This window comes from Coregonus clupeaformis, chromosome 11 (genome assembly GCF_020615455.1).
Source record: "Coregonus clupeaformis isolate EN_2021a chromosome 11, ASM2061545v1, whole genome shotgun sequence".
NCBI lineage: Eukaryota > Metazoa > Chordata > Actinopteri > Salmoniformes > Salmonidae > Coregonus > Coregonus clupeaformis.
The window spans coordinates 51,202,287-51,224,432 of NC_059202.1; the positions used below are offsets into that span (position 1 = coordinate 51,202,287).

The 22,146-nt window shown below is 42.8% G+C and overlaps 1 protein-coding gene across 7 annotated transcripts in view; it reads left to right on the plus strand.

Moving 5' to 3' along the window:
- Positions 1-14,763, plus strand: part of LOC121577085 (nuclear receptor subfamily 2 group C member 1-A-like) — a 31,206-nt gene extending 16,443 nt beyond the window's left edge. For 5 of the 7 annotated variants that reach the window (XM_041890849.2, XM_041890848.2, XM_041890852.2 and 2 more), the window contains exons 9-14: positions 5,734-5,887; positions 6,208-6,329; positions 6,685-6,836; positions 7,290-7,427; positions 14,073-14,178; positions 14,404-14,763. In XM_041890849.2, the coding sequence (XP_041746783.1) occupies positions 5,734-5,887; positions 6,208-6,329; positions 6,685-6,836; positions 7,290-7,427; positions 14,073-14,178; positions 14,404-14,575 (844 nt within the window). In that variant the 3' untranslated portion in view covers positions 14,576-14,763. The remainder of the gene's footprint in view (positions 1-5,733; positions 5,888-6,207; positions 6,330-6,684; positions 6,837-7,289; positions 7,428-14,072; positions 14,179-14,403) is intronic. The other 2 variants (XM_041890851.2, XM_041890854.2) reach the window with 1 other exon arrangement.
- Positions 14,764-22,146: the final 7,383 nt, after the last annotated feature.

Genomic DNA, 22,146 nt, shown 5'->3' on the forward strand with positions numbered 1-22,146 from the left:
TGTCCTATGGTTATGAACGTGTTGGGATGAGACAGACAGGCTGGCAGCTTTTCTCAGCCAGTCGAAATCATGAATCAGCATAATGTGTGTGTGTGTGTGTGTGTGTGTGTATATATATATATTACACACACAAAGAAATGTCAATAGAAAAAAAGAAAATGTCATTCCAGCTTCAGTTTGAAGTGATAGAACTTGTGTGACATCAGAAGATATCCTCCTCGCAATCTCTAAGATACAACAATCACAGGACAACTTTGTTTGGACGTCGTAAAGGACCTTTAACCGAAACTGAAGCGATATAGCTAGTTAACAACTTCCTTTTGCATGTTGAAAAAAACGGTGGACAGAGACTTGCTACCTAGCTGGGATTTTCTACAAGGAATCTGCCTCTCGAATAAAGCTTCTCCCAAACTGGTGTGACACCTACTCCTGCTGCACTGCTGCTTGGATTCCACCTGGCGATCTGTTCACTGTCTGCCCTGGCCTGTCTCCCCCTGTCTCATCTACTGTTGCTAGCCCCAATTCTGACTTGTGCTCTGATTTCTGCTTCACTGATTTCTGCCTGGGTTTTCTCCACGTTAACACTAGAAGCTTATTATCTAAAATGGATCAATTGAAAGTGTGGGTTCACAGCTCCAATCCAGATGTGTTGGTTATTACGGAGACGTGGTTAAGAAAGAGTGTTTTGAACACTGATGTTAACCTTTCTGGTTATAACCTTTTTCGGCAAGACAGATCTTCCAAAGGTGGTGGAGTGGCAATCTTTACCAAGGAACACCTTCAGTGCTCTGTTGTCTCTCCCCAAACAATTTGATTTGCTGGTTTTAAGCATTAAGCTTTCAAATATCTCTTTGTTGACTGTTGCTGCGTGTTATTGTCCACCATCAGCACCGGCCTGTACCCTACCTGCCCTAAGCTCTCTCCTGGCCCCTTACACTAAGTCTGCATTTGTCCTGCTAGGTGACCTAAACTGGGACATGCTTAAACCACCTGACCCAAGTCCTAAAGCAATGGGACTCCCTAAATCTTTCTCAGATTATTACCAATCCCACAAGGTATGACTCCAAACACCCAGAAATCCTCACAAATAATCCTGACAGGTATCAGTCTGGTGTTTTCTGTAATGACCTTAGTGATCACTGTTTTACAGCCTGTGTTCATTATGGCTGCTCAGTGAAACGACCTGTCCTGATCTGTCATAGACGCTTGCTAAAATAATTAAATGAGCAAGCCTTCCTTCATAACCTGGCCTCTGTAAATTGGTATAGAATCAGCTTGATCCCCCTCTGTCGAAGTCGCTTGGACCTTCTTTTTTTATTTTATTTTCAGTGGTATTGTTAACAAACGCCCCCATAAAGAAAATGAGATTTAAAAACCAGTTCAGCCCCTGGTTCGACCGTGATTTGGCAGAGTTACTCCACCTCAAGAATTCCATTTAAGGAGCAGTTCTCTCTCTGTGGGTCTAACCCCAAGAAGTTCTGGAAAATGTTTAAAGACCTGGAGAATAAACCCTCCTTCTCACAGCCGCCCATGTCCCTTAATGTTGATGATGTGGATGTTACTGACAAAGGGCACATGGCTGAGCTCTTTAATCACCACTTCATTAAGTCAGGATTCCTATTTGACTCAGCCATGCCTCCTTGCCCGTCCAACATTTCCTCATCTCCCACCCCTTTTAATGCAACTAGCCCTGATGCTCCTCCCTCTTTTCCCCCTGCCCTGCTACAAAGTTTCTCCCTGCAGGCGGTCATTGAGTCCTAGATGCTAAAGGAGCTCCTTAAACTTGACCCCAAAAAAACATCTGGGTCAGATGGTTTAGATCCTTTCTTCTTTAAGGTTGCTGCCTCTATCATCACCAAGCCTGTCTCTGACCTTTTTTATCCTGTCTCTCCTGTCTGGGGAGGTTCCCATTGCTTGGAAGGCAGCCACGGTGCGTCCTTTATTTAAAGGGGGAGATCAAGCTGATCCTAACTGTTATATGCCAATTTCAATTTTTCCCTGTTTATCAAAAGTGTTGGAAAAACGTGTCAATAATCAACTGACTGGCTTTCTTGATGTCTATAGTATTCGCTCTGGTATGCAATCTAGTTATGGATGTGTCACTGCAATGTTGTGCTGCTATTTTTATTGACTTGGCCAAAGCTTTTGATACGGTAGACCATTCCATTCTTGTGGGCCGGCTAAGGAGTATTGGTGTCTCTGAGGGGTCTTTGGCCTGGTTCGCTAACTACCGCTCTCAAAGAGTGCAGTGTATAAAGTCAGAACATCTGCTGTCTCAGCCACTGCCTGTCACCAAGGGAGTACCCCAAGGCTCGATCCTAGGCCCCACGCTCTTCTCAATTTACATCAACAACATAGCTCAGGCAGTAGGAAGCTCTGTCATCCATTTATATGCAGATGATAGTCTTATACTCAGCTGGCCCCTCCCCGGATTTTGTGTTAAATGCTCTACAGCAAAGCTTTCTTAGTGTCCAACAAGCTTTCTCTGCCCTTAACCATGTTCTGAACACCTCCAAAACAAAGGTAATGTGGTTTGGTGTGATTACTACCTCTGAGGGTTTATAGCTTGAGGTAGTAACCTCATACAAGTACTTGGGAGTATGGCTAGACGGTACACTGTCCTTCTCTCAGCACATATCAAAGCTGCAGGCTAAGGTTAAATCTAGACTTGGTTTCCTCTATCATAATCGCTCCTCTTTCACCCCAGCTGCCAAACTAACCCTGATTCAGATGACCATCCTACCCATGCTAGATTACGGAGATGTAATTTATAGATCGCAGGTAAGGGTGCTCTCGAGCGGCTAGATGTTCTTTACCATTCGGCCATCAGGTTTGCCACCAATGCTCCTTATAGGACACATCACTGCACTCTATACTCCTCTGTATACCTGTCGCAAGACCCACCGGTTGATGCTTATTTCTTAAACCCTCTTAGGCCTCACCCTATCTGAGATACCTACTGCAGCCCTCATCCTCCACATACAACACCCGTTCTGCCAGTCACATTCTGTTAAAGGTCCCCAAAGCACACACATCCCTGGGTCGCTCCTCTTTTCAGTTCGCTGCAGCTAGCGACTGGAACGAGCTTTAAAAAACTCTCAATCTGGACAGTTTTATGTCCATCTCTTCATTCAAAGACTCAATCATGGACACTCTTACTGACAGTTGTGGCAGCTTCGCGTGATGTATTGTTGTCTCTACCTTCTTGCTGTTGTCTGTGCCCAATAATGTTTGTACCATGTTTTGAGCTGCTACCATGTTGTGCTGCTGTCATGTGGTGTTGCTACCATGTTGTCATGTGGTGTTGCTACCATGCTGTGTTGTCATGTGTTGCTGCCATGCTATGTTGTTGTCTTAGGTCTCTCTTTATGTGGTGTCTCTCTTGTCGTGATGTGTGTTTTGTCCTATCTTTTTTATCCCAGCCTCGTCCCCGCAGGAGGCCTTTTGGTAGGCCGTCATTGTAAATAAGAATTTGTTCTTAACTGACTTGCCTAGTTAATTAAAGGTTACATTTAAGGCCAAAATGTAAAAAGTTATATGTATAAATGTATTTTTATACCTACAATTCAAAATCAAATGGCTAAATGATCCATATTATGACCATCTTAAAACAATTCCATATGTCAGCTTAGCAGCCCCCCTCCCCCAAATGTCTTAGACTGCTTGGATTGACTAATAGCAGTACTGATTTTAGAGCTGACAGATGTTCTGAGTGTATCAGAAGGACCTTAGGGGTTGTGTTTCTCTGGTATATCATGGGGCTCAAATTGAATTTTTCCAGTCAAGGGCAATGTGGTTCCTGTGTTCCTGTCTCGGTTAATTAGGTTAGTTGTTGGTTAGACATTTCCTATCCAAGATCTGTCAAGCTTGAAGCTTGTTTTCCTTTCTGCAGTCTATTTATATATCACTTCCTGAACCTCAACACTAATAGAAATGTTAACCTCAAAGGAAGAAAATGCAATATAAGCACGTTTAGAGATTAATACAGTGCCTTCAGAAAGTATTCACACCCCTTGAGTTTTTCCACATTTTGTTGTGTTACAGGCTGAATCTAAAATTGATTAAATTGAGATTTGTTGGTCACTGGCCTACACACAATACTGCATAATGTCAAAGTGGAATTATGTTGAAATTTTGACAAGTTAATAAAAAATGAAAAGCTGAAATGTCTTGAGTCAATAAATAAGTATTCAACCCTTTTTGTTATGGCAAGCCTAAATAAGTTCAGGAGTAAAAATGTGCTTAACAAGTCACATAATAAGTTGCATGGCCTCTGTGTGCAATAATGTTTAACATGATTTTTGAATGTCTACCTCATCTCTGTACCCCACACATACAATATCTGTAAGGTCTCTCAGCCGAACAGTGAATGTCAAACACAGATTCAACCACAAAGACCAGGGAGGTTTTCCAATGCCTCGCAAAGAATGGCACCTACTGGTAGATGGGTAAATTACACTTTGGATGGTGTGTCAATACACCCAGTCACCACAAAGATACAGGCGTCCTTCCTAACTCAGTTGCCGGAGAGGAAGGAAACCGCTCAGGGATTTCCCCATGAGGCCAATGGTGACTTTAAAACATTTACAAAGTTGAATGGCTGTGATAGGAGAAACCTGAGGATGGATCAACAACATTGTAGTTACTCCACAATACTAACCTAATTGACAGAGTGAAAAGAAGGAAGCCTGTACAGAATAAAATATATTCCAAAACATGCATCCTGTTTGCAATAAGACACTAAAGTAATACTGCAAAAAATGTGGCAAAGCAATTACCTTTTTTGTCCTGAATACAGTGTTTTATATTTGGGGCAAATCCAATACAACACATTACTGAGTACCACTCTCAATATTTTCAAGCATAGTGGTGTTTGCATCATGTTATGGGTATGCTTGTTATTGCTAAGGACTGGGGAGTTTTTCAGGATAAAAAATAAACGTAATGGAGCTAAGCACAGGCAAAATCCTAGCGGAAAATCTGGTTGTCTGCTTACCCAGACACTGGAAGATGAATTCACCATTCAGCAGGACAATAACCAAAAACAAAAGGCCAAATCTACACTGGAGTTGCTTACCAAGAAGACAGTGAATGTTCCTGAGTGGCCGAGTTACAGTTTTGACTTAAATTCTTGAAAATCAATGGCAAGACCTGAAAATGGTTGTCTAGCAATGATCAACAACCAATCCGACAGAGGTTGAATACTTTTTTAAAGAATAATAGCCAAATGTTGCACAATCCACGTGTGGAAAGCTTTAGAGACTTACCGAGAAATACTTTATGTAAATGAGATATTTCTGTATTTAATTTTTTATAATTGTGCAAATATTTCTAAACATGTTTTCACTTTGTCGTTGAGGTATTGTGTGTAGAGAGTGAGAGAGAATCTATTTAATCCATGTTGAATTCAGGCTGTAACGCAACAAAATGTGGAATAAGTCAAGGGGTAAGAACACTTTCTGAAGGCACTGTAAGTGTACTAGTTTGCGAACTGACCTGTGTTTGTGTGTAAAGGACTTCTACACTACAGAGCCAGACTGAGCCAAGCCTAAACAGAGATGTACTGAGCTGGCCTGATTAGGCAACCACCATAATTGATGGAACCGTGCTGGAAAGGAAAATGTGAAAATAAAATATCAGAGCCAGAAGAGTTCGGTTGTCACACTATAGTGTGAATTGGGCACTAATTTGTTGACTGAATTGTTTCGTTGTCTCTCTCGCCCACCTCCCCAGAGCGTTTGACACCCTGGCCAAGGCCTTGAACCCTGGTGATGGCTCAGCGGGAGACTCTCTGGAGGCCACGTTGCAGTTGATGTCAGGGGACCAGTCGGGCCCCGTGGTGGAGCTGGAGGGGCCCCTTCTTTCAGACAGCCACGTCCCCTTCAAGGTGAGGGCCCAGGGGCCATGGTCAAAAGTAGTCCACTATAAAGGGAAAAGGGTACCACTTGGGACACTACACATCTCAAAGGCCCAGGGGCTGACCATAACACCTGATTTAATTTTTTAAATTAAAGTTATCTTAAAGGGACATTTATTCTCAGTACGTCATAGTGCTTAAAGAATCAAGAGGCCCTGAACTCACTTGCTATGGCAACTTAATTTCCCTGCAGGGATTAATAAAAGTATAATTAATCAACTTTTAAAAAATAAATCTGTCTAGGCCCATTCTTTCTCAATCATGATGTCTCTCTCGCTCTCTCTCTGTAGTTGATGATGCCTTTGCCAATGCCTGAGTACCTAAACGTGAACTACATCTGTGAGTCGGCCTCGAGGCTCCTCTTCCTGTCCATGCACTGGGCGCGCTCCATACCTGCCTTCCAAGCCTTGGGGTGAGTCCCTACCTAGCATACCTACCTACCGCTCTCATTCTGTCTCTCTAATTCTCTTACGCTGAATTCATGTATGTATATGCAAACTGCCGTGTATATCAGTAAGCCTTTTCCTGTCTACTGGCCAAAACCAGAGCACCAAAATTGAAGTATTTGTGTGTCATCCTCTATGATTTTAAATGCAGTGAATGTTAATATATTCTACATGCATGCATTTTAATAAATTAAATATTAAATACATCCTTTGTTTCCCAGTGATAATGACATTAACCTGATGAAGGCCTGGGCCTGGCTCGGTGCTCCAATGTTATGAATGTTGTCTGAATGTTGCCTGAATGTTGTCTTTTCTCTATAGTGGTCTGGATAATGACATTAACCTAATGAAAGCTTGTTGGAACGAGCTGTTTGCTCTGGGCCTGGCTCAGTGCTCCAACGTTATGAACGTCGCCACCATCCTGGCTGCCATCATCAACCACCTGCAGACCAGCCTACACGAAGGTACAGGAGGTGATTGTACAAATGAATAGATATTTATCACAATATTTACAATAATTGCCAGCAGATTTTTATCCAAAGCGCCTTCCAGTACGGGGAGTGTGATCTATGCAGCAAACCTATTTCCAGGCCGTATCTCAATTGATCAAAAATCTGTCCTCCTCGTTGTCGTCTCCTTTTCGAAAAGACTTGACTGGTAAAAACAATATGGTGGAAGTGAAGCTCATCATTAGGCTGGCTTTCACCCGGTCATTTCTTTTTTTAAAGATCAGTGCAGATGAAGGATTTTAGTCAAAGAGCCCCAGCGTCCTTCTCCAGTCTTCCTCTTGTTGTGTTCGTTCTCTGTTCCCCCATGCAGAGAAGCATCTGCTGAGTCAGAGCCACAGTAGGTGTTTTGTTGTGGGAAAACATGGGGACGTTTATAGTATTATAAATGATTTACCTTCCCCTGTTTCCCCCCTACAGAGAAGCTGTCCCCAGAGCGAGTGAAGCTGGTGATGGAACACATCTGGAGGATGCAGGAGTTCTGTAACAGCATGGTTAAACTGTCCCCTGACACATATGAATACGCCTACCTCAAAGCCATCGTCCTCTTCAGCCCTGGTGAGTGGTGGGTGGAGAGAGGGATAAAGAGGGAGGGAAAGGAGAAGAACTTTGAGTTTCATTATACAGTTGAAGTCGGAAGTTTACATACACTTAGGTTGGAGTCATTAAAACTTGTTTTTCAACCACTCCACTAATTTCTTGTTAACAAACTATAGTTTTGGCAAGTCGGTTAGGACATCTACTTTGTGCATGACACAAGTAATTTTTCCAACAATTGTTTACAGCCAGATTATTTCACTTATAATTCACTGTATCACAATTCCAGTGGGTCAGAAGTTTACATACAGTCATGGTCAAAAGTTTTGAGAATGACACAAGTATTGGTCTTCACAAAGTTTGCTGCTTCAGTGTTTTTAGATATTTTTGTCAGATGTTACTATGGTATACTGAGGTATAATTACAAGCATTCCATAAGTGTCAAAGGCTTTTATTGACAATTACATTAAGTTTATGCAAAGAGTGAATATTTGCAGTTCAAGACCTCTGCAATCCGCCCTGGCATGCTGTCAATTAACTTCTGGGCCACATCCTGACTGATGGCAGCCCATTCTTGCATAATCAATGCTTGGAGTTTGTCAGAATTTGTGGGTTTTTGTTTGTCCATCCGCCTCTTGAGGATTGACCACAAGTTCTCAATGGGATTAAGGTCTGGGGAGTTTCCTGGCCATGGACCCTAAATGTCGATGTTTTGTTCCCCGAGCCACTTAGTTATCACTTTTGCCTTATGGCAAGGTGCTCCATCATGCTGGAAAAGGCATTGTTCGTCACCAAACTGTTCTTGGATGGTTGGGAGAAGTTGCTCTCGGAGGATGTGTTGGTACCATTCTTTATTCATGGCTGTGTTCTTAGGCAAAATTGTGAGTGAGCCCACTCCCTTGGCTGAGAAGCAACCCCACACATGAATGGTCCCAGGATGCTTTACTGTTGGCATGACACAGGACTGATGGTAGCGCTCACCTCGTCTTCTCCGGACAAGGTGTTTTCCGGATGCCCCAAACATTCGGAAAGGGGATTCATCAGAGAAAATGACTTTACCCCAGTCCTCAGCAGTCCAATCCCTGTACCTTTTGCAGAATATCAGTCTGTCCCTGATGTAATTCCTGGAGAGAAGTGGCTTCTTTGCTGCCCTTCTTGACACCAAGCCATCCTCAAAGTCTTCGCTCACTGTGCCTGCAAATGCACTCACACCTGCCTGCTGCCATTCCTGAGCAAGCTCTGCACTGGTGGTGCCCCGATCCCGCAGCTGAATCAACTTTCGGAGACGGTCCTGACGCTTGCTGGACTTTCTTGGGCGCCCTGAAGCCTTCTTCACAACAATTGAACCTCTCTAATTGAAGTTCTTGATGATCCGATAAATGGTTGATTTAGGTGCAGTCTTACTAGCAGCAATATCCTTGCCTGTGAAGCTCTTTTTGTGCAAAGCAATGATGATGGCACGTGTTTCCTTGCAGGTAACCATGGTTAACAGAGGAATAATTCCTTTTAAAGCTTCCAGTCTGTTATTCTAACTCAATCAGCATGACAGCGTGATCTCCGGCCTTGTCCTCGTCAACACTCTCACCTGTGTTAACGAGAGAATCACTGACATTATGTCAGCTGGTCCTTTTGCAGTGGAAAAGTTTTTTGGGGATTAAGTTCATTTTCATGGCAAAGAGGGACTTAATTGCAATTAATCTGATCACTCTTCATAACATTCTGGAGTATATGCAAATTGCCATCATAAAAACTGAGGCAGCAGACTTTGTGAAAATAATATTTGTGTCATTCTCTCAACTTTTGACCACGACTGTACACTAAGTTGACTGTGCCTTTAAACAGCTTGGAAAATTCTAGAAAATGATGTCATGGCTTTAGAAGCTTCTGATAGGCTAATTGACATCATTTGAGTCAATTGGAGGTGTACCTGTGGATGTACTTCCAGGCCTACCTTCAAACTCAGTGCCTCTTTGCTTGACATCATGGGAAAATCAAAAGAAATCAGCAAAGACCTCCACAAGTCTGGTTCATCCTTGAGAACAATTTCCAAATGCCTGAAGGTACCACATTTATCTGTACAAACAATAGTACACAAGTATAAAAACCATGGGACCAAACAGCCGTCATACCGCTCAGGAAGGAGATGCGTTCTGTCTCCTAGAGATGAACGTACTTTGGTGCGAAAAGTGCAAATCAATCCCAGAACAACAGCAAAGGACTTTGTGGAGATGCTGGAGGAAACGGGTACAAATGTATCTATGTCCACAGTAAAACAAGTCCTATATCGACATAACCTGAAAGGCCGCTCAGCAAGGAAGAAGCCACTGCTCCAAAACCGCCATAAAAAAGCCAGACTACGGTTTGCAACTGCACATGGGGACAAAGATCGTACTTTTTGGAGAAATGTACTCTGGTCTGAATGAAACAAAAATAGAACTGTTTGGCCATAATGACCATCGTTATGTTTGGAGGAAAAAGGGGGATGCTTGCAAGCCGAAGAATACCATCCCAACCGTGAAGCACGGGGGTGGCAGCATTATGCTGTGGGTGTGCTTTGCTGCAGGATTGCACTTCACAAAATTGATGGCATCATGAGGAAGGAAAATTATGTGGATATATTGAAGCACAATCTCAAGACATCAGTCAGGAAGGAAACAGGAAGAGAGGGACTTTAGAGTTTTATGTGTTAGTTTTGAAATTAGATTGTTAAGCGCTGATACACTACATGGCCAAAAGTATGTGGATACCCCTTTCAAATTAGTGGATTTGGCCATTTCAGCTACACACGTTGCTGACAGGTGTATTAAATCGAGCACACCGCCATGCAATCTCCATAGACAAACATTGGCAGTAGAATGGCCCGTGCTGAAGAGCTCAGTGACTTTCAACGTGGCACCGTCATAGGATGCCACCTTTCTAACAAGTCAGTTCGTAAAATGTCTGCCCTGCTAGAGATGCCCCAGTCAACTAAGTGCTGTTATTGTGAAGTGGAAACGTCTACGAGCAACAATTCCTCAGTCGCGAAGTGATATGCCACACAAGCTCACAGAACGGGACCACCGAGTGCTGAAGCGCGTAGCGTGAAAAAATTTGTCTGTCCTCGATTTCAACAATCACTGCCGAGTTCCAAACTTCCTCTGGAAGCGACATCAGCACAAGAATTGTTCGTCGGGAGCTTCATGAAATGGTTTTCCATGGCCGAGTAGCCGCACACAAGCCCAAGATCACCATGCGCAATGTGACGTGTCTTCTAGAGTGGTGTAAAGCTTGCTGCCATTGGACTCTGGAGCAGTGGAAAAGCGTTCTCTGGAATGATGAGTCGTGCTTCACCATCTGGCAGTCCGACGAACAAATCTGGGTTTGGCAGATGCCTGGAGAACGCTACCTGCCCGAATGCTTAGTGCCAACTGTAAAGTTTGGTGGTGGAGGTATAATGATCTGGGGCTGTTTTCTATGGTTCGTGCTAGGCCCATTTTGTTCCAGTGAAGGGAAAACTTAACGCTACATTCTAGACAATTCTGTGCTTCCAGCTTTGTGGCAACAGTTTGGGGCAGGCCCTTACCTGTTTCAGCATGACAATGCCCCCATGCACAAAGTGAGGTCCATTCAGAAATGGTTTGTCGATCGGTGTGGAAGAACTTGACTGGCCTGCACAGTGCCCTGACCTCAACCTCATCTAACTCCATTGGGATGAATTGGAACGCCGACTGCGAGCCAGGCCTAATCGCCCAACCTCACTAATGCTCTTGTGGCTGAATGGAAGCAAGTCCCCGCAGAAATGTTCCAACATCTAGTGGAAAGCCTTCCCAGAAGAGTGGATGCTGTTATAGCAGCAAAGGGGGGACCAACTCCAAATTAATGCCCAGGATTTAATGAAAAATGCATTGGGCCAGCCTCCTGGACAAAGATTATGCCTATTTTTGGACTAAAAAGCTTGCTCAATTGAGAATCTGTCCCATGCAGTAACATGGCGACTTGTTGCACACCCTTTCTTAGTGTAGTTAGGTGCTGCCCTTCAGACAACAGTTCCCAGATCCTCAGCAAAGTATTTAAACAAAAGGAAGTACACTGGAACGTCACTCCCATGGATTTGCTGTGTACATAAAAGGGAGAGTTATTATGAATGCAGTAGAGTTGCACCCTTTCCTTTTGTTTAAGCTACTTGTTCTGTGTGTCTTTGCCAAGAAAACTATACTGAACAAAAATCTAAACGCAACATGCAACAATTAAATTTTTTTTTTTTAATGGAGTTACAGTTCATATGAGGAAATCAGTCAATTTAAATAAATAAATTAGGCCCTAATCTATGGATTTCACATGACTGGGAATACTGATACAGTGAGGGGAAAAAAGTATTTGATCCCCTGCTGATTTTGTACGTTTGCCCACTGACAAAGAATTGATCAGTCTATAATTTTAATGGTAGGTTTATTTGAACAGTGAGAGACAGAATAACAACAAAAAAATCCAAAATGTTATAAATTGATTTACATTTTAATGAGGGAAATATGTATTTGACCCCCTCTGCAAAACATGACTTAGTACTTGGTGGTAAAATCCTTGTTGGCAATCACAGAGGTCAGACGTTTCTTGTAGTTGGCCACCAGGTTTGTACACATCTCAGGAGGGATTTTGTCCCACTCCTCTTTGCAGATCTTCTCCAAGTCATTAAGATTTCGAGGCTGACGTTTGGCAACAATGGGATTAAGGTCTGGAGACTGGCTAGGCCACTCCAGGACCTTAATGCGCTTCTTCTTGAGCCACTCCTTTGTTGCCTTGGCCGTGTGTTTTGGGTCATTGTCATGCTGGAATACCCATCCATGACCCATTTTCAATGCCCTGGCTGAGGGAAGGAGGTTCTCACCCAAGATTTGACGGTACATGGCCCCGTCCATCGTCCCTTTGATGCTGTGAATTTGTCCTGTCCCCTTAGCAGAAAAACACCCCCAAAGCATAATGTTTCCACCTCCATGTTTGACGGTGGGGATGGTGTTCTTGGGGTCATAGGCAGCATTCCTCCTCCTCCAAACACGGCGAGTTGAGTTGATGCCAAAGAGCTCCATTTTGGTCTCATCTGACCACAACACTTTCACCCAGTTGTCCTCTGAATCATTCAGATGTTCATTGGCAAACTTCAGACGGCCCTGTATATGTGCTTTCTTGAGCAGGGGGACCTTGCGGGCGCTGCAGGATTTCAGTCCTTCACAGCGTAGTGTGTTACCAATTGTTTTCTTGGTGACTATGGTCCCAGCTGCCTTGAGATCATTGACAAGATCCTCCCGTGTAGTTCTGGGCTGATTCCTCACCGTTCTCATGATCATTGCAACTCCACGAGGTGAGATCTTGCATGGAGCCCCAGGCCGAGGGAGATTGACAGTTCTTTTGTGTTTCTTCCATTTGCGAATAATCGCACCAACTGTTGTCACCTTCTCACCAAGCTGCTTGGCGATGGTCTTGTAGCCCATTCCAGCCTTGTGTAGGTCTACAATCTTGTCCCTGACATCCTTGGAGAGCTCTTTGGTCTTGGCCATGGTGGAGAGTTTGGAATCTGATTGATTGCTTCTGTGGACAGGTGTCTTTTATACAGGTAACAAGCTGAGATTAGGAGCACCCTTTAAGAGTGTGCTCCTAATCTCAGCTCGTTACCTCTATAAAAGACACCTGGGAGCCAGAAATCTTTCTGCAAATCAATTTATAACATTTTTGACATGCGTTTTTCTGGATTTTGTATTCTGTCTGTTCAAATAAACCTACCATTAAAATTATAGACTGATCATTTCTTTGTCAGTGGGCAAACGTACAAAATCAGCAGGGGATCAAATACTTTTTTCCCTCACTGTATGCATCTGTTGGTCACATATACATTAAAAGAGATGTGCCTCACATTGGGCCTCAGTATCTCATCACGGTGTTTCTGTGTATTCAAATTGCCATCGATAAAATGCAATTGTGTTCATTGTCTGTAGCGTATGCCTGCTTATACCATAACCCCAACGCCACCATGGGGCACTCTGTTCACAATGTTGACATCGCCCACACGACGCCATACACGTGGTCTGCGGTTGTGAGGCCGGTTGGACGTACTGCCAAATTCTCTAAAACGACGTTTGAGGCAGCTTATGGTAGAGAAATGAACGTTAAATTATATGGCAACCGCTCTGGTGGACATTCCTGCAGTCAGCATTCCAATTGCACGCTCCCTCAACGCTTGAGACATCTGTGGCATGGTGTTGTGTGACAAAACTGCACATTTTTAGATTGGCCTTTTATTTTCCCCAGCACAAGGTGCACCTGTGTAATGATCATGCTGTTTAATCATGTGCTTGATATGCCACACTTGTCAGGTGGATTGATTATCTTGGCAATGGAGGGATGTAAACAAATTTGTGCACAACATTTGAGAGAAATACGCTTTTTGTGCGTATGAAAGATTTCTGGGATCTTTTATTTCAGCTCATGAAACATGGGACCAAGACTTTACATGTTGTGTTTATTGTTTGTTCAGTGTATAATAGACAGCAGTGAAATAGAAACGTGTAGACAGTCAGTGACGGTTGTTTGGTACCATGGTGATTTACTCGATTAACTCTGATGCACACCACCTTTTCCTTTTGTTAAATTAACTTGTTCTCTCTGTGTGTGTGTATGTGTGTGTGCACACCATAGACCACCCAGGCATTGACAACACCTTACAGATAGAGCGGTTCCAGGAGAAGGCTTACATGGAGCTACAGGACTATGTTACCAGGACCTACCCAGAAGACTCCTATCGGTCAGTAACTAACTACATTCTACCACTAAATCCAACTCTAACATCTCATTCATCCTCCATTTGTCTTTTTCTCTCTCTCCCTCTCCCACTGTCTTTGCCTCCCTCAATTAAATTGTCAAATTCTTATGCTTTCCTCTCTTTTCAATTATAAATGATTTATTGGCATGACATTCACATGAATATTATTGCCAAAGCAAAGATTCATAACATTTCTCTCCCTGTCAGGTTATCCAAGCTGCTGCTGCGTCTCCCGGCCCTGCGGCTGATGAATGCAGCGGTGACAGAGGAGCTGTTCTTCGCTGGCCTCATCGGCAACGTGCAGATAGACAGCATCATCCCTTACATCCTCAAGATGGAGTCCACGGACTACAACAGCCAGGTGGCCACTGGCGTCTGACCTTTGACCTGACCCACTCCGACCTGGTCGCCACAGCAGCCAGAAGCATCACCTGGTCACCGTGGCAACATCACCTGCAGGCCAACTGTAGGGCTGTAGGTGAACGTCCAATGAAATGTTAACGTTCTGGGTAAAACTGCAGGGTCGTGTTCATTAGGGCGCACTGTTAGCAAAACGTTTTGCATCGAGATACATTTTTTTTGTTTATATATATATATATATATATATATATATATATATATATATATATCATACATACATACATACAGTGCCTTCGGAAAGTATTCAGACCCCTTGACTTTTTCCACATTTTGTTAGGTTATAGCCTTTTTTTTCTCATCAATCTACACACAATAACCCATAATGACAAAATCTTTGAAAATGTATTAAAAATACAAAACCTGAAATATCACATTTACATAGGTATTCAGACCCTTTACTCAGTACTTTGTTGAAGCACTTTTGGCAGCGATTACAGCCTTGAGTCTTCTTGGGTATGACGCTACAAGCTTGGCACACCTGTATTTGGGGAGTTTCTCCCATTCATCTCTGCAGATCCTCTCAAGCTCTGTCAGGTTGGATGGGGAGCGTTGCTGCACAGCTATTTTCAGGTATCTCCAGAGATTCAAGTCCCGGCTCTGGCTGAGCCACTCAAGGACATTCAGAGACTTGTCCCGAAGCCACTCCTGTGTTGTGTTGGCTGTGTGCTTAGGGTCGTTGTCCTGTTGGAAGGTGAACCTTTGCCCCAGTCTGAGGCCCTGAGCGCTGTGGAGCAGGTTTTCATCAAGGATCTCTCTGTACTTTGCTCCCTTCATCTTTCCCTCGATCCTGACTAGTCTCCCAGTCCCTGCCGCTGAAAGACATCCCAACAGCATGATGCTGCCACCACCATGCTTCACCATAGGGATGGCGCCAGGTTTCCTCCAGAAGTGACGCTTAGCATTCAGGCAAAGAGTTCAATCTTGGTTTCATCAGACCAGAGAATCTTGTTTCTCATGGTCTGAGAGTCTTTAGGTGCCTTTTGGCAAACTCCAAGCGGGCTGTCATATGCCTTTTACTGTGGAGTGGCTTCTGTCTGGCCACTCTACCATAAAGGCCTGATTGGTGGAGAGCTGCAGAGATGGTTGTCCTTCTGGAAGGTTTTCCCATCTCCACAAAGGAACTCTGGAGCTCTGTCAGAGTGACCATCGGGTTCTTGGTCACCTCCCTGACCAAGGCCCTTCTTCCCCGATTACTCAGTTTGGCCAGACGGCCACCTCTAGGAAGAGTCTTGGTGGTTCCAAACTTCTTCGATTTTAGAACGATGGAGGCCACTGTTCTTGGGGACCTTCAATGCTGCAGACATTTTTTGGTACCCTTCCCCAGATCTGTGCCTCGACACAATCCTGTCTCGGAGCTCTACGGACTGTTCCTTCGACCTCATGGCTTGGTTTTTGCTCTGACATACACTGTCAACCTTATATAGATAGGTGTGTGCCTTTCCAAATCATGTCCAATCTTTTTAATTTACCACAGGTGGACTCCAATCAAGTTGTAGAAACATCTCAAAGATGATCAATGGAAACAGGATGCACCTGAGCTCAATTTCGAGTCTCATAGCAAAGGGTCTGAATACTTATGTAAATAAGATCTTTCTATTTTTTATTTGTAATACATTTGCAAAAATGTATATACCTGTTTTCACTTTGTCATTATGGGGTATTGTGTGTATATTGCTGAGGATTTTTGATATCCATTTTAGAATACGGCTGAAACGTAACAAAATGTGGACAAGTCGAGGGGTCTGAATTCTTTCCGAAGGCAGTGTGTGTGTGTGTGTGTGTTTGACACACACACACACAGTACCAGTCAAAGGTTTGGACACACCTACTCATTTAAGGAATTTTCTTTTATTTGTACTCTTTTTTTTTCCATTGTAGAATAATAGTGAAGACATCAAAACTATGAAATAACACATATGGAATCATGTAGTAACAAGTGTTAAACAAATCTAAATATATTTAAGATTCTTCAAATAGCAACCGTTTGCCTTGATGACAGCTTTGCACACTCTTGGTATTCTCTCAATCAGCTTCACCTGGAATGCTTTTCCAACAGTCTTGAAGGACTTCCCACATATGCTGAGCACTTGTTGGCTGCTTTTCCTTCACTCTGCCGTCCGACTCATCCCAAACCATCTCAATTGGGTTGAGGTCGGGGGATTGTGGAGCCCACGTCATCTGATGCAGCACTCCATCACTCTACTTCTTGGTAAAATAGACCTTACACAGCCTGGAGGTGTATCATTGTCCTGTTGAAAAACAAATGATAGTCCCATTAAGCCCAGATCATATGGGATGGCGTATCGCTGCAGAATGCTGTGGTTGCCATGCTGTTAAGTGTGCCTTGAATTCTAAATAAATCACAGACAGTGTCACCCCCACACCATAACACCAACTCCTCCTCCATGCTTTACGGTGGGAAATACACATGCGGAGATCATGCGTTCACCCGCACCGCATTTCACAAAGACGCGGCGGTTTGAACCAATCATCTCCAATTTGGAGTCCAGACCAAAGGACAAATTTCCTTTGCTCGTGTTTCTTGGTTTCCTTTTAGTAGTGTTGTTTTTGCAGCAATTTGACCATGAAGGCCTGATTCAGTCCCCTCTGAACAGTTGATGTTGAGATGTGTCTGTTACTTTAACTCTGTGAAGCATTTATTTGGGCTGCAATTTCTGAGGTGCAGTTAACTCTAATGAACTTATCCTCTGCAGCAGATGTAACTCTGGGTCTACCATTCCTGTGGCGGTCCTCATGAGAGCCAGTTTCATCATAGCGCTTGATGGTTTTTGCGACTGCACCTGAAGAAACTTTCAAAGTTCTTGAAATGTTCCGTATTGACTGACCTTCATGTCTTAAAGTAATGATGGACGGTCGTTTCTCTTTGCTTATTTGAGCTGTTCTTGCCATAATATGGACTTGGTCTTTTACCAAATAGGGCTATCATCTGTATACCCCTCCTGCCTTGTCACAACACAACTGATTGGCTCAAACGCATTAAGGAAATAATTTCCACAAAATAACTTTTAAGAAGGTACACCTGTTAATTTAAATGCATTCCAGGTGACTACCTCATGAAGCTGGTTGAGAGATTGCCAAGAGTGTGCAAAGCTGTAATCAGGGCAAAGGGTGGCTATTTGAAGAATCTCAAATATAACATATATTTTGATTTGTTTAACACTTGTTTGGTTACTACATGATTCCATATGTGTTATTTCATAGTTTTGATGTCTTCACTATTATTCTACAATGGAAAAAATTGTAAAAATAAAGAAAAACCCTTGAATGAGTAGGTGTGTCCAAACTTTTGACTGTTAGTGTGTGTATATACGTATATAATGCCTCCATGTTTATTTTTTTCCCACTCCATTTTGGAAAGTTTTCTTTCCGTTTCGTACCTACTGAACACGACCCAGGTTGGCTGCATTGCTGTGTGTCCACCTCCCAAAACAGAATCTGAAGTTTTTCTCAATGGAATCTGATGACCTTCAATGCTGAAACAATCCTCTTCTTTGACAACCTGATTATAGCTCAAGGAGCAAGACTATGCAGTATCCACATACAGCAGTTACAGCCACCACGCCTACCGTTATTCTCAGCTTCAACAAATGAACTTTGAATCAATCAAGCTTCGTAGATTGTGCTCTTTAGTAATGTACATTACATATGTAGGATCTTCATTTGATCACTTTTGTTGCTGAGAATTTTCCTGCACAACAGGAAATGCAAACTTGTGTATTCAGGGTTTAAAACGGCTTCTGAAGTTTGTACTTTACACTTTAAAATGTCAGACTTGATTTGCCCTAACAAAAAATGTATCAACCTTTACAAAAAATTATAATTGACATTTCCTGTTTCTTCAGGATTATTTTCCTGTTACAAACTGGCTCAAGTTAAGATCCTACATCTGTTTTTCTTTATATCCCTTCAAGCCTTTCATTTTGTGCTAATGATCTCATTTGTATTTTGATGAACGGACGGACGGAGGAGCCGTTTGCTTTTTCGAGTGCCCCCGTCGCCTGGTTTCAACATGCTCTTGTATTATTTTCTAAAGTTTTTTTGGAGAAACGTTTTGTCAATGTGAATTGGTTTGTCACGATGTGATCAGTATATGAAGGTTATAACCTTTTTATGGTATTGTTTGTTTGCCAATCCGAAGGAAAAGGCTTGCATCACGAGTCAACTCTTGTCTAACATGGAACATTTGGAACTCAAAGAATCATGTATGTATGTGTATATATAAATATGTATATAGAAAGAAGTGAAGAAAAAGCTATCATGGACTATAGCTGCTTATTACAAGAATTCCAGCTTTTTGACATGTAAATGTAGTTGCTAAAACAATTGTCAAGTCATTTGAAAATAAAATGTCCTTTCAATGGTCAATCAAATGTATTTTATAATCAATCACATTTTTCAATGACGGGGTGTCCTTTTTTGATGACTACTTCACCGTTGTAGCCTGGTTCCAGATCCATTTGGGCTATTGTTACGAAACCAATAACTAGCCTGCTAATATTGTTGCGCTTGCTAAGTCTAGAGGTCTTAGGCCTAGTTACACGGTCTGTAACCTGAATGAACGTGTGCATTTGTGAGAAATCCGTGTATGTGCCTAGTTGTTGAATGTAGCCTACACGTGCCCAGGGCAGTGCTTCATTTGTAAATCGGGAGGTACCAGAATGCATGAAAATATATATTGGTCGCAGATGTTATTGCGAGTGTAGCATAATGCTTGTGTTCCTAGCTCCAACAGTGCAGTAATATCTAACAATACACACAAATCTAAAAAGTAAAAGAATGGAGTTAAGAAATATTCGGTGGAGTAATGTCCGGTGTGTGTGTATACACTACCAGTCATAAGTTTGGACACACCTACTCATTTAAGGGTTTTCTTTATTTTTACTATTTTCTACATTGTAGAATAATAGTGAATACATCAAAACTATGAAATAACACATATGGAGTCATGTAGTAACCAAAAATGTGTTAAATCAAAATATATTTTATATTTGAGATTCTTCAAATAGCCACCCTTTGCCTTGATGACAGCTTTGCACACTCTTGCCATTCTCTCAAGCAGCTTCATGAGATCGTCACCTGGAATGCATTTCAATTAAAAGGTGTGCCTTCTTAAAAGTTAATTTGTGGAATTTCTTTCCTTCTTCATGTGTTTGAGCCAATCAGTTGTGTTATGACAAGGTAAGGGGGGTATACAGAAGATAGCCCTATTTGGTAAAAGACCAAGTCCATATTATGGCAAGAACAGCTCAAATAAGCAAAGAGAAACAACAGTCCATCATTTCTTTAAAACATGAAGGTCAGTCAATCCGGAAAATCTCAAGAACTTTGAAAGTTTCTTCAAATGCAGTCGCAAAAACCATCAAGCGCTATGATGAAACTGGCTCTCATGAGGACCGCCACAGGAATGGAAGACCCAGAGTTACACTACCGTTCAAAAGTTTGGGTCACTTAGAAATGTCCTTGTTGTCGAAAGAAAAGCAAATTTTTTGGTCCATTAAAATAATATCAAATTGATCAGAAACACAGTGTAGACATTGTTCATGTTGTAAATGGCTATTGTAGCTGGAAACGGCTGATTTTTTATGGAATATCTACATAGGCGTACAGAGGCCCATGATCAGCGACCATCAGTCCTGTGTTCCAATGGCACGTTGTGTTTGCTAATCCAAGTTTATCATTTTAAAAGGCTAATTGATCATTAGAAAACCCTTTTGCAATTATGTTAGCACAGCTGAAAACTGTTGTGCTGATTAAAGAAGCAATAAAACTGGCCTTCTTGAGACTAGTTGTGTATCTGGAGCATCAGCAATTGTGGGTTCGATTACAGGCTCAAAATGGCCACAAACAAAGAACCTTCTTCTGAAACTCGTCAGTCTATTCTTGTTCTGAGAAATTAATGCTATTCCATGCGAGAAATTGCCAAGAAACTGAAGATCTCGTACAACGCTGTGTACTACTCCCTTCACAGAACAGCGCAAACAGGCTCTAACCAGAATAGAAAGAGGAGTGGGAGGCCCCGGTGCACAAGAGGACAAATACGTGTGTCTAGTTTGAGAAACAGACACCTCACAGGTCCTCAACTGTTAGCTTCATTAAATAGTACCCGCAAAAAAACAGTCTCAACGTCAACAGTGAAGAGGCGACTCTGGGATGCTGACATAGGCAGAGTTGCAAAGAAAAAGTCCATTGTCTGTGTTCTTTTGCCCATCTTAATCTTTTTTTAAATTTTTTATTATTGGCCAGTCTGAGATATGGCTTTTTCTTTGCAGCTCTGCCTAGAAGGTCAGCATCCCAGAGTCCCCTCTTCACTGTTGACGTTGAGACTGGTGTTTTGCGGGTACTATTTAATGAAGCTGCCAGTTGAGGACCTGTGAAGTGTCTGTTTCTCAAACTAGACACTCTAATGTATTTGTCCTCTTGCTCAGTTGTGCACCGGGGCCTCCCACTCCTCTTTCTATTCTGGTTAGAGCCAGTTTGCGCTGTTCTGTGAAGGGATTAGAAAAACCCTTGAGTATGTGTGTCCAAACCTTTTACTGGTAATATATATATATATATATACACACACACACACACACACACACAAGTGCATTCAGAGTGCATTCACACTGTATTCAGACCGCTTGACTTTTTCCACATTTTGTTACGTTACAGCCTTACTCTAAAATTGATCTTTCTGTACTTTGCTCCGTTCATCTTTCCCTCGATTCTGACTAGTCTACCTGTCGTGAAAAACATCCCCAAAGCATGATGCTGCCACCACCGTGCTTCACCGTAGGGATGGTGCCAGGTTTCCTCCAGATGTGACGCTTGGCATTCAGGGCAAAGAGTTCAATTTTGGTTTAATCAGACCAGAGAATCTTGTTTCTCATGGTCTGAGAGTCCTTTAGGTGCCTTTTGGCAAACTCCAAGCGGGCTGTCATGTGCCTATTAGTGAGGAGTGGCTTCCATCTGGCCACTCTACCATAAAGGCCTGATTGGTGGAGTGCTGCAGAGATGGTTGTCCTTCTGGAAGGTTCTCCCATCTCCACAGAGGAACTCTGGAGCTCTGTCAGAGTGACCAATGGGTTCATGGTCATCTCCCTGACCAAGGCCCTTCTCCCCCGATTACTCAGTTTGGCTGGATGGCCAGCTCTAGGGAGAGTCTTGGTGGTTCCAAATTTCTTCCATTTAAGAATGATGGAGGCAACTGTGTTCTTGGACCTTCAATGCTGCAGACATTTTTTGGTACCCTTCCCCGGATCTGTGCCTCGACACAATCCTGTCTCGGAGCTCTACGGACAGTTCCTTCCACCTCATGGCTTGGTTTTTGCTCTGACATGCACTGTCAACTGTGAGACCTTTTTATATAGACAGGTGTGTGTCTTTCCAAATCGTTGCCAATCAATTGAATTTACCACAGGTGGACTCCAATCAAGTTGTAGAAACATCTCAAGGATGATCAATGGAAACAGGATGCACCTGAGCTCAATTTCGAGTCTCATAGCAAAGGGTCTGAATGTAGTGTGCAGT